The sequence below is a fragment of the Mastomys coucha genome, unplaced genomic scaffold, assembly GCF_008632895.1.
Source record: "Mastomys coucha isolate ucsf_1 unplaced genomic scaffold, UCSF_Mcou_1 pScaffold13, whole genome shotgun sequence".
Taxonomy (NCBI): Eukaryota; Metazoa; Chordata; class Mammalia; order Rodentia; family Muridae; genus Mastomys; species Mastomys coucha.
Window position 1 is genome coordinate 33,933,574 of NW_022196895.1, and position 20,112 is coordinate 33,953,685.

Below are 20,112 nucleotides of genomic sequence, written 5' to 3' on the forward strand. Positions count from 1 at the left end.
GTGGGGGGATGGCAGCACTGCCAGACAAATGGGGGGCAGGGGGTATACAATCACCTCCAGGTAAAGGAGGAGGTGGAGGGATACCAGGCAGGGGAGGAGTGGGTGGGACACCTCCAGGAAGAGGGGGTGGGGGTGGGGGAGGTGGAATAACAGTGCCAGAGTCACCAGGCAGAGGAGGGGCAGGGGGAACAGCAGCACTGCTAGAAGCAGAAGGTGCAACAACCACAACAGAGCGAGAAGCCATTTCTTTCTTGGCATCTTCTAGTTCTTTTGACAGCTTGGCAACCTAAAGAAGCAACACACAGGTTAAGTACTTCTGACCCCACTTCAAGGACATAAGAAATCACTGAACTCAAAGTCCTGTTTAACTATAGACAGACTGAGTGGTCACAAGATCACATGACTCTTCTCAAAGACACAAAACTAGAACTCAAGTCTTCATGTTCTTATTTTAAGTGGGCTTTGAGTTTACTCAGTATAAAACTGAAGTATGCGCTATGCAGGCAACCCCACAACTGGCAAACAAGTCAGCAGGACTACAGGTTGTCTAAGCACTTGTAACTGAAGAGAAAAGAGAACGAAGTTGTCAGAAGCATGAACTAAGTTGGACAGGAACGCAAGCCAACATTTTAGTGTTTACCCCTAAATGTATTAATTATTTCTGGATAACACTGTAAGCAACTTTTATCATTCTTTTGTTTGTTTGTTTGTTTTTTGTTGTTTTTCAAGACAGGATTTCTCTGTGTAGCCCTGGCTGTCCTGGAACTCACTCTGCAGACCAGGCTGGCCTTGAACTCAGAAATCCTCCTGCCTCTACCTCCCAAGTGCTGGAGTTAAAGCCGTGTGCCACCACTGCCCGGCGCCTTTTATCATTCTTTACATTTTTCTGTATTTTTCTAAATTTTTGTCATATATTATTTGCTCCCTAGACAAAACTAAAAACAGTAAATAACTGTTAAAAACATGCACCATCTGATTAATGCTCTTCCCTAGCATGGGGAACCTAAGGAGCCAATCACAGTGTAGCCCCAGGGCCAGCACATGAGCTATGGAGGGCAGCTGCAGGCACACTGCCATCCCTGCTCAGACAGTACCTCTCCTGTCAGCTTGGACACCTCTGCTTCCAGGTCTTGTTTTTGTGTAGTGATCTGCTGCTTTTCAGAATCCAAGGCATCCTTTTCTCCTTGAAGATCCAGAAGTTTCTGCTCAAAGTCATTTTCCATCTTTTTCATTTCTACTTGTAACTCATGCCGGGCTGTTAATTCCGAGTCCAACTAAAGAAGGGGGAAAAAAAACAACTCAGGCTCCCAGCCGGCTTTCTGTTAGAGCCTCAGCCATCAACACAAACCTAGAGTAACCTGGGAAGAGGGAACCTCAAATCAATCATTGCTCAAATCAGATTGGCCTGTGGTTCCTGTTTGTGTGGCAGACTCTACCTAACTGCTAACTGACGCAGTAGGGTTCAGTCCACCGTGAACTATGCCATCCTAGCTAGGCAGGTGGACCTGGGATGTGTTAAAAAGGTAGCTATCAAGTCAATGGGAAGAGGACAGTAAACAGCATTCCTCTAGTTTCTGCTTCAAGCTCTAGCCTTGGCTTCCCTTGGTGACAGGCTGTCAAATGTAAGATGATCTAAACCTTTCCTCTCTCCAAGTCACTTTAGGTCCTGGTGTTGATCACAGCAACACAAAGCAAGCTAGGAAACTCTTCATCCCAGTAAAGAGCTTAAGGGCTAATCCCTATAATTTGCTATTTTGTCCCAACACCTACTCTCTAGACCTTACTGACCACCTCCCAAGTAATGCTTTGAAAAGAGCAAACAGCACAGTCTTGACCTTAACATCAAAGTTAAAGGAAAAGAGAATGAGACATCGTTTTCTGTTTTCCTACTTTTATAGCTAAAAACCAAGCCAACTAACCCAAGACGAGAAAGGCCTTTAACTACACCCTGGTTAGTTTTATGTCAACTTGATACAAGCTAGAGTCCTCAGAGAGAAGGGAGCCTCAATTGAGAAAATGCCTCCATAAGTTTCAGCTATAAGGCATTTTCTTAATTAGTGATCAATGTGGGAGAGGCCAGGCCATTGTGGGTGGGGCCATTCCTGGGCTGTGGTCCTGGGTTCTACTAAGAAAGCAGGCTGAGCAAACCATGGGAAGCAAGCCAGTAAGCAGCCCCTCTATGGCCTCTGCATCAGCTCCTGCCTCCAGGATCCTGCCCTGCAGGAGTCCTTGACTTAACTGCTTTTGATGATGAACATTTATATGGGAATGTGAAAGAAATAAACCCTTTCCTCCCCCAAAAGCTTTTGGTCATGGTGTCTTATCACAGCAATAGTAACTCCAACTAACATAAACCAGGACAGCTGCAGTGCACAATTCCAGCCACAAAAAGAACCCTTGAGTACTATCGAGATAAAAGGAACTTGAGATGCACACTTATATAGAATATCATCTGTATTTGTCTCTGTTGTCTTGTCTGGTGGCCCAAGAACTATACAAGATCACCTCTAGTTTCTCATTTCATATCAAAACCCCCTTTTCCACTAACAAAAGATTTTCTTCTATGAATCTTTAGTTTCTGAGAGTTTTCAAAATATCATAGACAGTGTTCTCTATGTATATCATACTGTTCTCAAATCTCAAAAACCTAATTATCTTCAAAGAAAAAAGATGTGCTCCCCATTTACTTGTGTGTTACATATACACTACATACATATACATGACGCTAAAGAGTAAACCCAAGCTGCATACATAAGGAAGCCCTCTAGCTCTATCTCCTCACACACACCTTTTTTTCCAGCTCTGTAGCTTTGGCCTCAGATTTTTCCACCTTCGTTTTATCAATCATTTGATCTGAAAAGAAAAAGCAATTTGATCTGAAAACAATGCAGTATATCAAGTCTCAGTGCCGAGGTTGTGAGGTTGCGGTCTCTGCTCCTAAGCCTCAAACACACTCAAGGGCTCTCATCTGATGCTACTTTTTTTTTTTGGTTTTTGGTTTTTGGTTTTTCAAGACACGGTTTCTCTGTGTAGCCCTGGCTGTCCTGGGACTCACTCTGTAGACCAGGCTGGCCTCGAACTCAGAAATCCGCCTGCCTCTGCCTCCCAAGTGCTGGGATTAAAGGCGTGCACCACCACTGCTCGGCTGATGCTATTCTTAATGGTCTGCACTAGACCAAAAAATGTGAGTTTCAGTTAACCACTAAGTTTTTAAAATTTAAAATTTCCTCTAAGTTTTATCTATACAGTTCTTTCATATTTTATATCTAGTTTATATGAGTGTATATGTATGTGCTGAGCATAGCCATGTGTATGTCACACATGTGGAAATCAGATGACAATTATCAAGAGTGATTCTTCCTTGCCACCATATGGAATCTGGGGCACAAACTCAGGTCCTCAGGCCTGCATGCAAGCACATGTACTTATTGCCACCTTGCTGGCCCTTAATCTAGGATTTCTAAGTGCAATATAAGGAAATCCCATGAAGGATGCCTTTATGTGGCATTATGATTCTAAGACCAGCAGGGTCAGAAAATACCTAAAGACCCCGCAAAAGAACAGTATATAAGAGAGGGCAAGATTTTCACTGTGCAGAAATGAACTAAGGAGACCAAATAATCCCAGCAAAGAGGGTATACTGAAAAGAACTAAAAGAGAGACTAGAGTAATTTCTCTGAAAACTTCACTGAAAGATGGAAACAAAAGGCAGAAGTGCTGAGTGTTCTGAGGAGCCAGGTATAAAAGCACACTTACCAACCAATCCCTCAATATCAATCTGCAGGTGCCGGCACTTGAAGTCAGGGTCAGTTCCATTTTTGTGTAGAACTATCTGAGAAACACATTCTTCAATCAATTTATAGTACTGTGGCCTATGAAAGAAACAAAACTGTCTTACCAAAGAGAAATTTAAAAAAATGTATCTTCCAGAAGTATTCTGGATCAAGAACAGTTAATCACTTTGACAATAAAAAGAATTAAGGAGAAGCACTCCAAGAAGAGCTTGGATGAATCTAACAGAAGCTTTACTGCTGTGTTAGCAAACTCACCTCTTGTAGATCAGCTTTCGTACTTTCTACTTTCAACTTACAGGTTGGGGGCTGTAGCTCAGTGGTAAAACATGTACTCAGCATGGAGAAATGCTGAGTTCAAACCCAAGCACATAAATGCTGACATGCATGTGCATACATACACGCACGTACTTCACTTTTTTTCTTTGTGTGTGATCTGTGTATATGTACATGTATAAAAGTGTCATGGAGGTCACAAGTGTCACATGGGATTACAGATGGTCTGTGGGGCTAACGTGAGTGCTAGAACTGTTGGGTCCCATGCAGAGCGGTATGCATGCTTAACCGCTGAGCCATCTCTCCATCCACCGATATACTCTCTTAACATCTCTTCCCAATGCCCAGATTTGATTCCAGGCTTATGATCCTTCTTGTCATGATACAGATGATCTCTGCTTCCAAGCAGGCAGAAAGAACTTTAAGTTCCCATCTCTCTTTGCAGTCATCTCACCCCACCTACCCACTACCTCCTAAGGACATTTTACATTATAAAGAATTGCTTATCCAAAGAAGTACCTTTCAACGGAATTAAAGTAGCCGATGTGTTATGTCAAACTATTGACAATTTCCTTTAGATCTGTAACTAATGAACCTAATCCACAGTCCTTTTTCATTCCTTTTTACCTTTCTAGAACAATCTATGAATTTAAGGATGCTGCTTTTCCACTTACACTCAAATTTTCCCGTACGCACTATCAGCTTACCTCGCTTCATAATCATTTCGGACCAACAAGAGATGCTGCAAGATAGACAGGAAGTGTGGCTCTGCCTTTGAATCTTTCACCGTGTTTAAAATAATCTGGAAAACTTCACCAAAGTCAGTAGAAAGACGACAAGCTAAGGAAATCAAGTAATTAGAAGCTGTTTGACAGGCTGCTTGCTCAACCAATAGAAGCTAAAAGAAAGTATCAAGACACCACTTCTACTGTAACAGCTGTTCCTAAACTGCCACTAGTTCCTTCAACCAAGAGTGGCACTGTCCATAGACACAGGATTCCTAGGATCTAGCTAGAAGAAACTAAAAATAGAACCATCTCAAAGTCACTTGTGGCAGGTAGGCAACTGTGTTTAACAGTATTATTGCTGGTCAGTCCAAAGAGCTCCGCATCCCACCCTACATCCAGGAAGTTATCATACTGTAAGAGGTGTACAGAGATGTGGACGGATGCTTTAGGATGTGAGAGCAATCTGGCTATAACATCTGTTACTTTAGCACTTCAATGACTGCCAGGGTGATGGGTGCCTTTATGTTAAAAAAGGTTACCTTTACTAGCTTTCCTGGTCTATGCCGAAGTAAAAAAAGCCAACAGCAATATGAAGACACCAGCTTTATTTATTAAAAATAAATATATGTATTTTATTTATTAAAAATAAATATATGTACTTTTGAGACAGACTCTCAGTATGTAGCCTTAGCTGGCCTGGAGTTCACTATACAAACCAGGCTGGCCTCAAACTCAGAAGAGATCCTGTCTTTGCCTCCTGAGTGCTAAGAGACAAATTCAAGGCATGTGCCACCACTCCCAGTCCTATGCCCTACTCTAAGTCATCATTCTCCACACTATTCCACACATTCATTCTGTAAGTAAATGCACCATCTGTCTTGAACTCGGTCATCAGTCATAAAAGGATATTCCATCTCCATGCGGATATCATCCAGCCGTCCCTTGAGATCAAAGAAATCTTCATCCCCTTGTTCATCAAACACAGACAGCTGTACTCTCATATCCTCATTTTCAATCTCCCGAAGCTCCTGTCAATGACAGAAGTACTGTGAGAACCCAAATTCAAGCCTTTCAACCTGGTATTTAAGTTGCAAACCAGAATCACCTCAGAGATGATGGCTGTGAGGGCAGGAAGGCCAGTCCAGCCTTTCTAAGGAAAGGCTCCATCTTACCTGCAGCACCTGATGCAGCCCCAAGCGCATCAGCTCACTTCGGATGTGAACTCGGAAGTCAAGTTCCTCGGCTGGAGTGATGAGAGCATTGATCAGCTGTAGGCATCCCACCTGAAACAAGCAAATCCAGCGGCTATGTCAGCAGTCAACCTCATGCATAAGGATTCCACGATTTCTATACATTCTGGAGCTCCATAAAAGATACAGAAAAAAAAAAAAAACTAGAGAGAGGACATGTATACTAGAGCAATGAAATCTTGTTGAGCACGACTCTGGAGAACTTAGGCATTTAAATGAATCCAAGGATATAATATGTTACTATAGAACCTCGATTTTCCTTAGGAAAATATCCCACCATTATCACAAGGAAAAAAGTAGTTCTTTGTTTTTTAGAGGAAAAAAATCATTTTCCTTTAGGAAAAAAAAAAAAAACTTAAAATAGAAAAAGTATTGCTGAGAGTCATTCTATATATTTATTAAAAACTTAAAATTTGTATTATTTTCAATTTTATTTACATTAGTCTGTGTGTCTGTGAGCACATGTGTGCACTTATGCACACATGCATGCCAGTGCTTAGAGGTCAGAAGTATCAAATACCCCTGGAGATGACTTACAGCCAGCTGTCGGCTGTCTGCCATGGGTGTTGGGAACTGAACCTAGTGTTCTGGAAGAGCAGTATATGCTCTTAACTGATGAGTCAACTCTCCAGCCTCCATATATTCTATTACAAAGCCAAATGACACTCGACCTGGTGGTATAGACCTGTGTGTCTCAGGAGGGAGGAAGAGTACCAAGACTAGCCTGGGCAATTTCCACACATGTGATTCCAGAACTTGGGAGGCTAAGACAAGAGGATCAGATATGTCTAGCCTGGACTACTATATAATGAGTTTGAGGCTAGTCTAGACTATAAAACAAAATAAAAATATCCTGAAATAAAAAATTAAAAGGGCTCCCCAGTTACTTGTTCAGTGGTAGTTCAGTGACAGGAGAATTGTCCAGCATAAGCAACGCCTGAGGTTCAATTTCCCATACGACAGAGAAATGAACTCTGGTCTTTCCACTCTGAATTCTATTCTATTCTACTGCTGGAGCGGTTTTAAGGGTGTATACATACTTTGAGGGCAATAGAGGTCCCACTTTTTAATCCGTCCAGAAGTGGCTGGAAGCGCTCGACCTCATCCATTTCAGCTCTCTCTGTCATTGCCTCTAGAACTCGTTCATTCCTGCCCAAGAAAACAGAAAGAGAATTGCCCATGTGCACTGACACAGACATGGAGAGATGTGACAGGGAACAAACCAATTAGGAAACAAGACATCACCAGTGCTTCAGATTTCTCAAATTATTTTCTTAACCCCAACTGATATCAGAATCTGATAAAAGCAATTGACTATCTTTTGAGATAATAATTTCCTAAAACCCATTCTGAGACTCCTACTCATGAATACAAAATAAAAATCTTTGAGCTATGAAATATAAGTTACTCTGACTTTTTAAGGACTATCTGATCTTAATAATACCATCAATATCTAATGCACATTACATGCGGCTCACCTCTAGAAAGCTATCAACATAAATGCATAAATATAACAGAAAATATATACAGAGATGTTTATTATGACATCATTGGTAATGGTAAAAATTCTAATCATCCACGGCAAGGTCAGAATCTGCTTCAGTCTACCTAAAGCCTAAAAACAGAAGAAATGTTAAATAAATGAAATAGAAGGCAGAATCAGCTTGTGGTATTTTATACGCCTACATATAAAATTTTACAGTCACTAAAAATAATAAGGTACATCTATTAAGTACCAATAAAATAGGATAGCCCAAAATCTGTTAAACCAACACTTTCAAGAAAACAAAAATCGCCGGGCGGTGGTGGCGCATGCCTTTAATCCCAGCACTTGGGAGGCAGAGACAGGCGGTTTTCTGAGTTCAAGGCCAGCCTGGGCTACAGAGTGAGTTCCAGGACAGCCAGGGCTACACAGAGAAACCCTGTCTTGAAAAATCAAAAAACAAACAAACAAGAAAACAAAAATCTGTTCTATATATGAAATGGTTTATGAGCATCAACTATCATTTCTCAGCTCTTAAGACTGCAAGATTTCTAAGAATCAAGGAAATAGAAAGTTTATGCTTAGAAAAAACTGTATGAACTATCCAAGCCATTAGCAATGGTCCTTTTCAAAGCAGGATTTCAGGGGGGAAAATGAATTGTTATTTTTATTTCACATACATTTATAATATTGCTGGATTAATTAATATAACGTTAATGAGCTGCACCTCATTATTAATGACGATGGTGCACTCCTTTAATCCCAGCACTAGGGAGGCAGAAGCAGACGAACCTCTGTGAGTTCAAGGCCAACTGGGTCTATAGGATGAGTTCAAGGACAACCAGGGCTACACAGAGAAACTGTCTCCTCACCTGCTTCTAAAATTAAACACATATATGACAATGAAAAAGGAAACCTTTGTTCCAGGCAAAACAATATTAATGGAGATGTAGCAGATACATACTGTACTGGCTGAGTTTTATGTCAACTTGCTAGAGTCAGCTGAAAGGAGTAACATCAATTGAGGAAATGCTCCCATAAGATGGGCTGTTAGGTGTTTTCTTAATTAGTGATTGATATGGGAGTGGGACCATCCCTGGGTTGGTAGTCCTGGATTCTATAAGAAAGCAGGCTAAGCTAGCCGTGGGAAGCAAGCCAGTAAGCAGCACTCCTCCATGGCCTCTGTAACAGCTCCTGCCTCCAGGTTCCTGTCCTGCTAGAGTTCCTGTCCTCACTGCTTTTCATGACAAACTGTTATATGGAAATGTGAGAGGAATAAACCCTTTCCTCTCCAAGTTGTTTTTTGTCATGGTGTTTCAGCACGGCAATAGTAACCTTATCTAAGACATAAGCCTAGTACACTTTCTTCCATTTAAAAATGTATTGCTTTATGCATGCTGGGTTTTGCCTGTCTGTATGTCTGTGTACTATGTGCATGGCCGGTGCCCAGTTATGAGAAGTAGACACTGGACTCTCTGGATTGAAGTAACAAACTATTGTATTGTGAGTGCTGGGAATAGAACCTGGGTCCCCTAGAAGAATAACCAGTGTTGTTCTTATCCTCTGAGTCATCTCTCTGTCTCCCTATTAGATTTCAGTGGTCACATCAATTATCATCATTTAAGAAGCTTAAAATTATTTTAATTCACATGGATTTGTGTGTGTGTGTGTGTGTGTGTGTGTGTGTGTGTGTGTGTACACAGACATCTGTGTGCACATGTAGATGTACGTGCATGTGCATAAATTAGGGGCCAGCTTGTGAGAATCAGTTTTCCCTATTGCTATGCTGGTCCCTTGGATCATTAGGCTTTGTAGCAATTGCCTTTACCCTCTGAGCCATTTCACTAGCCTTTTATTTTTTTAATTAACAGATTACATGTGACGTGTGTGTGTGTGTGTGTGTGTGTGTGTGTGTGTGTGCGCGCGCACGCGCACGCATGTGGGTGTGTTGTGATGTGCATCATGGTAGGTGCACAGAGGTCAGAGTCACTAGGGTCCATTCTCTCCTTCTATGTAAGTCCTGAAAGATCAAACTCAGATAGTCAAGGCTTTGAGGCAAGTGCCTTTCCTCAGAGTCATCTTGCCAGCTACTATCTTTGTTCAAAATGCTTTAAATCACGTTTTATAATTCATTTTTTACAAGAGATTTTAGAATATTTGCACATACAAAATGAATTAACTTGAGGATAATATTCAAATCTAAACATGAAATTCATGTATGTTTCAAATACCTTACAGCCTGACGGTAATTTTATACAGTATTGCTAACAACACCGCACATATAACCAATTCATGGTATGGAATTTTCTACTTGGAGTATCATGCTGGTATCAAAAACATTTCTGTTTGGAGCATTTTGGATAATCAGGTAACTCTACCTGTAAGATTCTAACATCCACTTCTGAGAAGGAATATGGCCTTACGACTTGGGGTCTCAGACCAAGTGGACATCTACGTTAACTCAGTTTTCCTCTATGCTAAAGGACGATGGTAAAATGAGAATGCAGAAATAGCTCCAGGCACATACATGTCCTCTGGCTGCGGCAGGATACACAGGGCAGACAGCAGCTTAGCTGCATCAATCATCATATTGGGAACAGCAGGATCCATGGCTCTGACCAGCAGTAGGATTCCTTCTTCCGTCTCCAACATGGTTTTGATTCCAAACTGGAAAGACAAGAAGAAAGGAGGCAGGCTTAACGGCAACCAACACATCCAGAAGAACACGTCCAGGACTTTTTAATAGGTAGAATGTCATCTCCTCAATACATACACGGGTGTTAACCCCCCTCCCCAGAGCCTTAGAATGTAACCTCTTGGGATAGAGTAGTGGCAGATAAGATTAGCTAAATGACAGTGAAGTAAGATAGGTTCTATCTCCAGACACACACAGAGAACGCCACGAGAACATGAAGCAGAAATGAGAATGCTGCATCTATAAGTCAGAGCCAGCAAGCTACAAAAAAGCAGGACAGGAGCCCAGAACACACTATCCCACCAAGCTCTGGCTGACATGTGATCTTGGACTTCATCTTTCAGAACTGAGACAATACATTTCTGTTGTGTAAGATACCCACTTTGCAGACTCTAAACTAGCACAGGAGTTGAGAATACTTTCCCAATAATAGCTAAACAGAAATGATTGCAACAAAGCAAAAATTTTAAGACACACAACAGAATTTCACATCTTCATAGGTCAAAATCTTTTGATTTTTATTGTCTTCCCCCTCCCCACTAATCCTAAGGAGAAGATTAGTTAGAGCAAAATAAAATAGAAAAGAAAGTAGATTTCTACTCAAACAGTAACACAGGCTCCCTGGGTCTAAGAACAAAATGGATAAGAAAAAGAATCCTAAATTGGGAGTGGTGGTGGATACCTTTAATTCCAGCACGTGTGAGGCACAGGCAGGAGAACTCTGCAAGTCTAATAGGGAGTTCTAATACAGCCAGAACTGTGCAGCGTGATTCTAAAGCTGGAATGAACGTTCTGAAGTAACAACACAGTGGCACAGCCCTGAAATCCCAGCACTTGGGAGGTAGAGGCAGGAACAACTAGAGTACAAACAAGCTTAAGGAAAACTTGGGCTGGGACAGATTTAATGTAGAGAATAGAGAAGAAAATAAAGCAAACATCCCTAAACAACAACTACAGGTCGAACAACTAACAAGCTTAATAAATGGACACTTAGCTTAACCTCTGAGTCAGAAGTTAAAACTAGGGAAAAGAATTCCATGGAAGCTCATATATGTGGCAGTCCGTAAAGTACATTACAGTATGGAAAGGAGAGCCAAGCCTTAAACCTCAGTTTCTTCTCCCTCTGGGGAATTGCCAACAAAGGACAAATAATGAGGATCTAGATGAGGGCTGGAGTCAAAATGGGGAAACACTCACCTTATTGTTCATGAAAGCTTTCAAACAGCGGATAATCTCATGCTGGTTCCGACTGTCGTAGTTTCTGCACACAGAAAACAGGATCAGCGAAGTCCCCGTATGTTACAATGCATCTTTCCTTATGATTGTTCAGTCTTGCAAAGAAGGACATTAGGAATGCCTTCAACTAGTAGCTGAGTAGACCCTAACAGGAGTTATTAATGCAGCCCAGCATGCTCAAAGATGACACTGCACTGTGATGTCAAAGGTTGTCCAGCCCTACAGTACAAAAGCACTTGGCCCAGAAACACTAACAAAATTAATCAGCTGGCTAATACTGTTGTAATCTGAGAATTTAGTGTTAAATTAAAAACCTGCCAATTTGGGGCTAGGGCATAACTCGATTGTACAATACTTGCACAGCAAATGCAAGCCCTGAGTTTGAACCCCAACAATATTAAAAAGTGTCTTAAATGTGCAAACTAAACTCTTGTCCCTTAGCTTTTTCTAGGCAGCTAGGTACTAAATTCTGTTGAGATTCTATCCTATCTAGTAGTCCTTGCCTACTACCTGCAAGGCTTTACATCTGGGAAAGTATGCACAGACCCAATCGCTATATTTTTGTCTCACAAAAGATTCCAAAAGTAGTGGACACTTTGGATGGCACTATGGCAGACTAAAATGGTTTCTGGTATTCACAGACTTCATCCCCACCCTGAAGACTGCTATAAAGCTCAACCCAAACTAATCAAGTATATGGCCAAGAAAAATCTGCAAGTATGATATGGCCCAGGTCACAATATAGCTGAAAATGAAATCAGATCCTCTTTCCAGACAGAAAAAGAACTGGAGATTAATAATCTTACTGGTCTATATCTTTCTCCCTCTGTAATCTCATCCTCTAATCTCCTCTACAATAAAATTCTCTTTAATCCAACAGCATATCCAAGCCAAGCCCCCTCTGGCCCTCAACCTAGAAAATATAAAGACGCAGAACTCCTTACCCAGAAGTCTCCTCTTTCTCATCATGGAGTCGTTTGAGGATGTCCAGTAAGGAGGCGAGGCCCTCAGCACCAAACGTCTGCACCCAACTGTAAGGAATAGATCAAAGACAAATATCAAGTGAAATCCTAAGGGCTGTCTGCCAGCTCTCTCCCTGAAGCTCTTTGCTTGCAATCCAGACCTCTCTCGAATTTCCCTGCCTCCTCTGATCGTCACCACTGGTGAACTATGCATTGGGTTTCTGGTAGTTTTCTCAGAATTCTCACCTGACAGGGTTATTGTTGAGAGAGACTCGAAGGGACTCAAGGCAGCTAAGCAGGTGCATATTCCGCAAGCCTGACCTCAGCTCCTGGATATACATCATGGCAGACCTAGAGCTCTCCTTCTGGTTCATCCCCTGGAGAGAGGCACAGAGAGGTGAGTAAACACTGGGCCCAACAGTGAGTTTAAAAGATACCACACAGATATCCAGTACACAAACTACGGAACTGTGACAAACTAAGTCACAACTCACACATAGTCCAGGAACCTAAGTGTAAGTCAAGAAAAAAAATACAGAAAGGTGGCAGCTCATACGAGGTCAGTCAAGGCAGGCTTACAGAACAGGGTGGAGCAGAACTGACAAAGACAGAACTGTCTACAGACTCAGCAAAATAAGCGGGCCCAGGGTAAGATTTGGCCTCCTGTGAGCGCCCACCCTAGAGCTTACGGCCTTGGACGTGTACATATACTGGGACACCATCTCCCTCTTGATGATAATGTCCTTCTCTCGCAAAGGCTGCTGTTTCTCCTCATTCAGGTTCATATCCACCTAGCAAAGACAGGGGGCAAAGAGACAGAGAAATAAATTACCTTGTATGTATTTTTGATTTTGTTGAGACAGGATCTTACTATATTGTTCAGCTATCTCGGAACTCACTATGTAGACCAGGCTTGTCTTGAACTCACAGAGATCTCTCTGCCTCTTGTAAGTTTTTTTTTTTTTAAAGATTTATTTATTATCATACATAAGTACACTGTAGTTGTCTTCAGACACACCAGAAGAAGGCATCAGATCTCATTATGGGTGGTTGTGAGCCACCATGTGGTTGCTGGGATTTGAACTCAGGACCTTTGGAAGAGCAGTCGGTGCTCTTACCCGTTGAGCCATCTCTCCAGCCCATCTTGTAAGTTTTTAGTGTTTAATATTTATTATTAAATCATTTGTGAACAAATGTTTTCCTGATTCCTAGAGGCTTAAGTTACGATAATTAATAAAAATTCCTCAGGGAAAAAATTTAATTAATTTCAGTACAGACATCATCCTTGGTATGAGACCTGCATGCTGGGTATATACCACTGGATACTTTAACACATGTATACACACATGCACACACACACGCACACACACACACACACACACACACACACACACACACACACACACCTGAGGGCTCCATAGGAAATAATAACAAAGTTGAACATTTTCTTTTGTATTGCTGAAAGGAAACCATATATAATGTCATCTGCACTGAAGGCTGACCTCATCTTTCCAGCACTGGAGAACTGCTGCCATAATAAAATCAACACCAACAACGTCTGACAGAACTCTAAACCCTAATCACTAATTCTAGCTATTGCAGGGTGTCCACCCAAAGTGTCCCTGTTCTCACTAAGGACAGCAAAGTAAGTCACAACCATGTATACACCTTACAACGACACTGACTTCAGATACAATACTCAAAGGCCTTCTATTAGTAAGCTGGTTTCAGCATTCTCTTTCCGTATTCCCCACTAAATAGAGACCTCAGTCGGATGATGTCTTTGTATTCCTCAGTTTATTCCTTGTACAGAGCTCAATGTAAATGCTTCCCCACTTCATCTTCTCTGACTTAGCCTCAAAGTGGTCACTACACTACCTCAGGGCTTAGTCCACTCATACTACGTTTTTGCGGCTAGAGTACCACCAGGACGACATTAACAAGGTAGTTAGTAATCAGATATTCCCAAGTTTAACTCACAGATCCCAATCCTGTGGACTGGTACTTGTATATTTAACCATTATTTCATGGGGCTAATATTAAAACGTTTGACATTGAGCCTACATTTTTTTTTTATAGTAAACATCGACTTAGGAGACCACACACTTAAAAACAACCACCACAAACAGACATACAAATGCCCATAAATGTGTGCTGGGAAAGAGGCATCACTTGGAAGGTGGCTTACCAGCATCTGCTCAAAGAGGACGAGAACTTGCTCGTCTGAGATGTCCTGCAGTGACTGAGCAGCGGGGTCATCTCCGTACGATGCGGAGGAGTTTCTATGAGCAGAATTGGGCTTTTCTTTCTCCTTCTTAATCCTCATGCTGGTAAATCTCTCCAGCTAAGAAAGAGAAGGAAGCATCAGAGCAGTCCCCGTGTCACACAGCACGGCCCACAGCTTAACAAGCCAAACACCCAACAGCCAACCTTTAACCCCGTTGCACCTGCTTAGTGTTTTTAGTTTACGCAGCCAAGGTTTTTATCATAAGAAAGGAAGAAATCATTTTTTGTTAGATCTAATACAGCACATGGACTCTATTCCTATCTAAGGTAATATGTAAGAGACAGCAATGCTGCATTAAGGATTCAAACCTCTCTAGGCTGGGGTGGTGGCATACACCTTTAATCCTAGCACTCAAGAGGCAGAGGAAGCAGGCGGATCTCTGGGAGTTCAAGGCCAGCCTGGTCTACACAATGAGTTCCAGGACAGCCATAGTCACACAGAGAGAGACCCTATCTCCAAAAGTAAAAAAAAAAAAAAAAAAAAAAAAAAATTAAAAATTTTTAAAAAGAAAACCATTGTAAATTTCTCCTGCCATATCTAAGTGTTCTTAGCAGCATAGAACCAAAAGTATCTCATGTATAAATTTATTTCAATACAATTTGTTTCATTCTAGCCACTCAACAATAAATGTGACCAGGGTACATGAGGCTCTTTCCCTTCAAGGACGTTCTATAATCACAGAGTTTAAGATAAATAAGTAATTTGGGACAAAGAAATGAATGTCTTAAAATCAAGAGCTATTTCTTTCTCTTCCGTTTGTTCCATGGCACTTGAGATATGAAAATAGCCAGAGTTCAAAACATATTCTTTCAAATCTCTTAGTATGACACCTACTCAGCAAAGAATGCATTGTACTTTAGAGGTACATATGCAATTTCTCTGCTAAACAAATACTAATAAACCGTCCTCAAATATAAGTGCTGATGGGGGTAGAGGCTGTGGTAAGCTTCAGTTTCATCAGCTCAACCCACTGAAAATACCAGTAACTGTATGAAAAAAAAAAAAAAAAAAAAAAGGACTTTGGGGCTTCGAAGATGTTAAGTAGCATTTAGAATGGAGGATGAGTTCTAGTTAAAAACTGCCCAACCATGAGAGTAAAGCATGCAATGGATTAAACGAAGTTAGAGAAGACCTTGAGTATTCTGGCACTAGAACCCATGCTCTCATTACAGTTAAAGGAAGTCAAAGTTACAAGAGCTGGTGGATGTTAAGAGTAGAGAAAACGAGCGAGAACATGCACATGCCACACAGTATTTCCTTACCTCATCTGCCATGAGCCGCTTCAAAGTCTGGGAAACAGAGAAAAAAGGAGGGAGAAGAAAAAGAAAAGAGATCAGTGGAATACCAAGGAACGTCCCAAACACCAAAATGGCTGAAGGGAGAAAGAAGAGAAAATAAATGGAAAGACCCTAAGCTACCTCCACACACTAAAAGACATCTATCTGCCTAGGCGTGGCTCAGCACAGGCTCTGGTAAGGGGCAGTCTCGGTGGGTAGACTGAGTGGAGAGCTGAACAGACTCTAAAACCAATGACCGACCAACCTATGAAAAGCGTTCAACTTCATTAGTAAACAAGGAAATACCAGATGAAGGCACACTGAAGTCTGGCCTGGGAGTGCAAGCCTGTAATCCTGGCCACTTGGTAGGGGTACTGTGAGTTCAAGACCTGTTTGTTGGACTAGATCAGTCCAGAGCAGACCAAGAAACATGGTGAGTCTCTGAGTCAGAATTTTAAAAGGGAGATGAGGATGGGGTTAAATGCTCAGTGGTGGAGTCCTTGCCTACTATGTAAAAGACCAAGCATCATCAACAAACAAATAAAATCACAATGAAGTATCAGCTCATATAGACAGACACACGGCATGCATGTGAGACTCTAGGTCTGATCGCTAGCTTTTGTATCTGTCTAGTTGTAGAGGAACAACAGCTTGCTCATACTTTGCTGGGGTTAGCACAAACCAACTGGGGTTAGCACTAGGCCAACTTAGGAAAATAAATGACATCATCTAGTAAAATTAAATGTATATACATTATAATCCAACACAGCAACTGTAAGCATCAGCCCTTAATGAGCACTTAAGAAACAAAAGCATGTGCGGATGTATTGTAATAACTGAAAGAAAAAATCTAAAAGGTAAGCGAGAGCACATTGACCCAATGGAAAAGAGCTCTTCAGAGAAAGTGAATAAACTTCCAACTACTCACAAATACAGAGAATCGTTAGTTCACTGACATTAAGAACATATAAGGCCATATTGCTTGAGATGTAAGATTATAAAGGACATGTTTATCTTAAATGCCCAACAGTGATTACCTGTGACTACTATAGGTTATGACCAAGGAGGAAAACACAAAGGTCTCTGGAGTGTTTATGATTTTCTACTTCTTGACACAGACAGTGATATACAGGTGTTAACTTTATAAGTACTCGATGTTCTCTGTTTTCTTCTACACAGAGGTACTTTCAAGTCTGAATGCTTTAAGTCTAGGCAGGTAGGAAGCTGTTTTCACCCTACTCAATTTCAACCTTATTTTTTTGTTTTTTGTTACTATCTAACAAAGGAGAGGGCAATTGCCTCTTAACTTACCCAGCTAATGAAAACACCAGTCCTGTCTTCGGCCGCAGTTAGTTATCTAGCCTTCTGGTGACAGGGAGACCCACTCCACTATGCTCTCAGTCCTCATATCACAATTCAGTTAGGTCCCATGTAAATTAAGAATAATTACGTTGCTCTCCCTGAAGAGCTCAAGTCTCCACTGACTGAGCACTAACCACTTGCCCGAGAACATGGGCGCCTTGCTCAACACCCACAGAACTTCAAGTTTACTGTCTACTGGGGGCACAGACATAAGAACGACAAAGTTCTACTGGAGAAGACTACAAGACATTTCCTGATTTTGTATCTTGACGTCATCTGCACACAGAGGTGGTTATGCACACCTACACTCCCAGCATTCCAGAGGCTGAGGCAGAGGAACGGAAAGTTCAAGCAGCCTGGGTTACATATCAGGTTCAGAACCTTACACAGCAGGGTCTCTGCCTGATAGGGTGGGCAGCAGCAATGAGCTGCAGCTTCATCAGTTCAATACACTGGAATAGTACCAGGGATGTAAGTGGCATCTAAAAACAAGCCACCACGGGGATGCAATGTCCCTAGAGATTATGCTGTCATAAGGTTCACTTTATCTCAACACTGGCTCCAAATTCAAATGTTCTTTTTTGTTTGGTTTTCCGAGACAGGGTTTCTCTGTATAGCCCTGGTTGTCCTGGAACTCGCTCTGTAGACCAGGCTGGCCTCAGAAATCCGCCTGCCTCTGCCTCTCAAGTGCTGGGATTAAAGGCGTGCACCACCACCACTGCCCAGCTCAAATGTTCTCTTAAAAAACAAGAAACAGCCAAAGAACTCTGGCATGAATGTGATACAGATAACAGAACCTGGATCTAGACAATTGGTGGTGGCTGAACTGTCCACAGCAGTGGGGGTAAAGTTAAAGGAATAGACTAGCACTTTGTTCTTTCTGTTTACAGACCCTGGGCTCATCTCTCTTCCATTACTCAGGACCCCTGCTTTCCGCACTGGCCTCTTGAAACTATTGGATGCCTTCAGTTCTGTCTGCTCTACGCCATATCCATTCTCCAAATTCTATCCAAGAGTACTCTTTCTAAAGCTGGGCATGGGAGAGCACACCCGTAGTCTCAGCACCTGAGAGATGAAATGATAAGGAAATCAAGCCATCCTACATAGTAAGTCAGGCCAGCCTGGGCTACATGAGACTCTCTCCAAAACAAAGAAATTCATTGTCTTTAACTTAAAATCCAAACTCCTCACCCATGGTACATATAAACTCTGCTGCCCTTTAGCCACCCCACCCCCAATAAGGCTTGCCACTGAACAAACCCTCAACCCTTAACTGCTTAGTTTTTTGGCTTGACTGACCTAGTTGCAGGCCCAAAAGATGGCACTGCCTCACTACCCCAGACTTTCCCTAGACAGCTGCCTCCCTCAGCCTACACTGAACTTCCAGGACTAACTCCAGCATGCTGGCAGGATGACGGCTCCTCTTGGATAGGAGCCTTCCCTGGTGTTTCCAAAATGATAGCTACCTGTCTGACTCGGCACACTGAGAGTGGGCCGTAATGCTCCTGCTGAGACTGCTGCTCCACTTGCTTCCAGATGAACAAGTTCCCCAGTATAGAGCCAGGCACCTAAGAAGCCAACAAACCCTTGGGAAGCCCTCACATCTGTTCTACCTCTTCATTCTCAGTGAGGAAACCAACACCCAGAGAGATACAGTGAACCATCAATCACACGATTAGAACTCGAGTCTTCAGATCTCAAAGCCCCAAAGCCTGTGTTCCAAGACCTTCTGCCTTACCTACCTAGCTCATTTCCAACAGTTCTGCCATAGATAGTAAACATACCCAAACATTTCAAAGGAAAAAAATACACATTCCCCTTGCTTTTCTGGAGCACTATTAGAAATATATCCAGTACTGAAAAATAATTATTGGGGGCCTAAAATGTGCTCATTTGGTAGGGTGCTTGTTGAGCATGCGGGAGGGCCCTGGGTTTGGCCTCACCACCACATAAATGCTACATGGTAAGGCACATCTGTAGTGGAGATGAAAGAATAAGGATCATCCTTGGCTATCAAGGCCAGCCTACAATATATGAGACCTTGTTTCAAAAAACATATACTAAGACAAATGAAATAAAATTAAAATAATCTGTGTTTTAGTGTTCAACTGGAGTAAGGACCACAAAAAGGAATCCATGCAGAAAAGCTGCAGTTCCCAAAGAAGTCCAATAGAGGGCAGCAACACCCAACAAAATAACAGCACAGACCAATTCTATTTCTGAGCCCAATAAAATACCCAAACATACAGCAAGCTCAGCCATTGATATGGAAACCTGTTACTACAGGATCCTGAGAATACGAGTACGGCTTACTCAAGGCAACGTGTTTCCTCTTACAGTCTGTACATAGTGTTTGAAATGGCTTTGTTCAACTTTTTAAAGTTAGTTTAAAAATGTTTATATATAATGTGTATGTACCCTGTGTATGTACATATGTGTGTATGTGCACCACATGTATGCCTGCACAGAAGAGGCATCAGATCCGGGGGAACTGAAGTTATAGGTGGTTGTAACCTTCCTTGTAGCCACTGAGCCACCTCTCCAGTCCCCACCCAAGTCATTAGGGTTTTGTTGTTGTTGTTGTAGTTTGCTGTCCTTTTTATGGAGTCTGTGATGCAGATAAAGATCATGAGAAGTGAAAGGATTGAAAACAATGCAAAGAAAAAAAAAAGGAAAGGAAAAGGAAAATGATACTGGCTGGTCAGTGGTGGCACACGCCTTTAATCCCAGCACTTGGGAGGCAGAGGCAGGCAGATTTCTGAGTT

At 41.9% G+C, this 20,112-nt stretch overlaps 1 protein-coding gene across 3 annotated transcripts in view; it reads right to left on the reverse strand.

The window, feature by feature from the left end:
- The window catches only part of Diaph1 (diaphanous related formin 1), a 94,355-nt gene that overhangs the window by 47,929 nt on the left and 26,314 nt on the right, over positions 1-20,112 (reverse strand). The window contains exons 2-16 of one of the 3 annotated variants that reach the window (XM_031365474.1): positions 15,971-15,997; positions 14,610-14,765; positions 13,111-13,212; positions 12,668-12,798; positions 12,404-12,490; positions 11,421-11,484; positions 10,056-10,195; positions 7,086-7,194; positions 5,968-6,078; positions 5,705-5,823; positions 4,775-4,891; positions 3,757-3,872; positions 2,789-2,853; positions 1,095-1,274; positions 1-286 (exon numbers count right to left, since the gene is read on the reverse strand). The exon at positions 1-286 is cut by the window's left edge and continues 449 nt beyond it. In XM_031365474.1, coding sequence (XP_031221334.1) covers positions 1-286; positions 1,095-1,274; positions 2,789-2,853; positions 3,757-3,872; positions 4,775-4,891; positions 5,705-5,823; positions 5,968-6,078; positions 7,086-7,194; positions 10,056-10,195; positions 11,421-11,484; positions 12,404-12,490; positions 12,668-12,798; positions 13,111-13,212; positions 14,610-14,765; positions 15,971-15,997 — 1,810 coding nt within the window. Of the gene's footprint in view, positions 287-1,094; positions 1,275-2,788; positions 2,854-3,756; positions 3,873-4,774; positions 4,892-5,704; positions 5,824-5,967; positions 6,079-7,085; positions 7,195-10,055; positions 10,196-11,420; positions 11,485-12,403; positions 12,491-12,667; positions 12,799-13,098; positions 13,213-14,609; positions 14,766-15,970; positions 15,998-20,112 lie in introns of all 3 variants that reach the window. The other 2 variants (XM_031365476.1, XM_031365475.1) reach the window with 2 other exon arrangements.